The sequence below is a fragment of the Cyprinodon variegatus genome, unplaced genomic scaffold, assembly GCF_000732505.1.
Source record: "Cyprinodon variegatus isolate N-32 unplaced genomic scaffold, C_variegatus-1.0 Scaffold11, whole genome shotgun sequence".
NCBI lineage: Eukaryota > Metazoa > Chordata > Actinopteri > Cyprinodontiformes > Cyprinodontidae > Cyprinodon > Cyprinodon variegatus.
The window spans coordinates 2,532,850-2,535,002 of NW_015150464.1; the positions used below are offsets into that span (position 1 = coordinate 2,532,850).

The 2,153-nt window shown below is 40.0% G+C and overlaps 1 protein-coding gene across 1 annotated transcript; it reads right to left on the reverse strand.

Annotated features, from left to right (window-relative positions):
- Positions 1–6: 6 nt before the first annotated feature.
- Positions 7–2,073, reverse strand: LOC107088658. Its single transcript, XM_015380964.1, has 6 exons — positions 1,917–2,073; positions 1,750–1,843; positions 1,316–1,654; positions 1,054–1,234; positions 825–949; positions 7–624 (listed from the first exon to the last, which is right to left on the reverse strand). Exons 1-6 carry the CDS (start codon positions 1,955–1,957, stop codon positions 286–288), a joined length of 1,119 nt encoding a protein of 372 aa, XP_015236450.1. The 5' UTR covers positions 1,958–2,073; the 3' UTR covers positions 7–285.
- Between the last annotated feature and the right edge of the window lie 80 nt (positions 2,074–2,153).

Here is a 2,153-nt window from a genome sequence, read left to right on the forward strand (position 1 = left end):
GTCATTCAAAGCATCAGCTTGATATGTTACAACTGGATTACAAGAGGATGAACTTGGAATGGCTAAACTCTGCGAAATGTGCTGAATGTTACTGTGAACATTATTAAGATGCTTTCTAAAACCTGTATATGTCAGAAACTGATGCCTGCAGCCTTGCAGAGAACAAACCAATTTGAACTTTGGTCCAGGATAGTAACTATGTTCAACTCTTAAATGTGAAATCAACTGCTGGCTGCTTGGATACAGGTTCTGACATTTAAAGCATCTCAACATTTTTACCTTGACTTACTCACAGGAGAGCACAAGGGGCTGGTTAAGCAGCCTCGCTCTTAAGTCTCTGACTCTGGGTGATTCCTTCATTTTGCCAACATCAATGTTATACACTGTTGTCTGCAGAAACGTATAAAAACTCAATAATGCAACATCATAAGAGACATTGAACACAAAATGTGCTTTGAACAACTCATCAAATGCTCCCAGAGAGCGGTTTGCCTGGCATGGGATGAGGTGTTTATCCATGACTATGTAGAAGCTGTCAATCTTGCTCTTCAGACGCCCAACAGCAAGGAGGTATGGCTGGAGACCCCGTTGACCCCGGAGATGTTCCTCTAAACTGCAGCATGACTAAGATTTAAAAAAAAATAATAAAGCAAAAAATAAGAAATGAGACAGAGCTACAACCATTAGAAAAAAAGATTCAACTATCTAACTAAAGAAATTCATGTCTAACCAGACATCTTCAAAGATGCGCAGTTACCACCAGTATTTATACATGTCTATAAAAGCAAAGTGACAAAGTACTGTACATTTTTTTATTTAATTACCTTGTGAAAGACAACGAGTCTCTCAATTGCACCCCATGCACTGATTCTTGGAGACTTCTGTCCTCCAGGTGGTGGTGGAAGGAGATGTAGGAGCAGTAACAAGGAGGCCATTTCTTGGTCATAGGCTGATGACAGATTCATATAATTTAGTGTCAGAACTTTGACAACATAGAGCCAGTGTTGAATACTCTGAACAGTCAACCATGTTCAGATATATTTTGGTACTTACTAGATGCCGCATCCTGGTCATCTCCAGGGACTTCCGCTGACTGCACCAAACTTCTCAACTCAGGTGTTGAAGTGAGACGCTTGGCCTCTTTGATGACATTTTGCTTGAAGAACACATCCCACTTCTGCAGCAGTCTGGAGGAGGTTTCTTCATTAAATAGAAGACTGAAGTCTTGATCAATCTATATTAAAAAGCAGAAATCCAACTATCAACACTGGATATAACCTTGTATTTAAAGATTTTAACTCATTTGAAGACTTACTAATCCTTTTGTGTCCAGAAATCTGGGAAACATTGTCAGAATGTCTGTTCTTCCACTGGCATCTCTAATAAGTTTCTGACGGTGTTCAAAAGTCTCTCTCATCTTCTGAAAGATCAGGGACCTGTCTGTGGTGTGGTTAAGCAACGACATGGCTTCCTGGCAGGCATCACCATTTAGCTGTCTTTCGACGATCACATTTCTCTGACTATTTGGGCCTCCACTTAAAATCTCTTTGGAGCTACTTGGTGCCACAGGAGATCCTCTTCTAGCCTTCCTTTGAATTGTTTTGAGACGCCATGAAATGTATCCTGTGCTGCTTGCTGCATCATAAAAGTGCTCCTAAAAAAGGGAATAAAGAAAAACAATCACAATTTTTATGAAAAAAACACAGTTTTGGGACAAAATGAGACATCACAATTGGTAAAGAAAATTACATAGCCTTTTTTGGTGTATGGATCTTTGAGGGAAGGGAAGAGCGTCACTATTCCGAGGGCATACTGCTCTCTGATCGCTTTAGGAGGAAGGTGCCTAACAGCAGATTTCACATTAGAGACAAATAGTCCATTTTTACAGAGATTAAAAAGTGTAAAAACACACCTACCCATGTTCATCAGTCATGTGAGCCACCAGTATGTTTACCATCTGCCTTCTTGTGGCATCACTTAGGGTTTCTGTTGCTTTATACTCCTGCAGAACTTCTTCACCACCAGACTTGCTTTGAAGGACACCTTCAACCCGCTATGAAATGAATGAACAGAAAGGAAATTTATGGTGATATTCGGATTACTCAAATATGTCACAACAGGGTTAAAGAGTTTAGAGGCACACAAAATATATC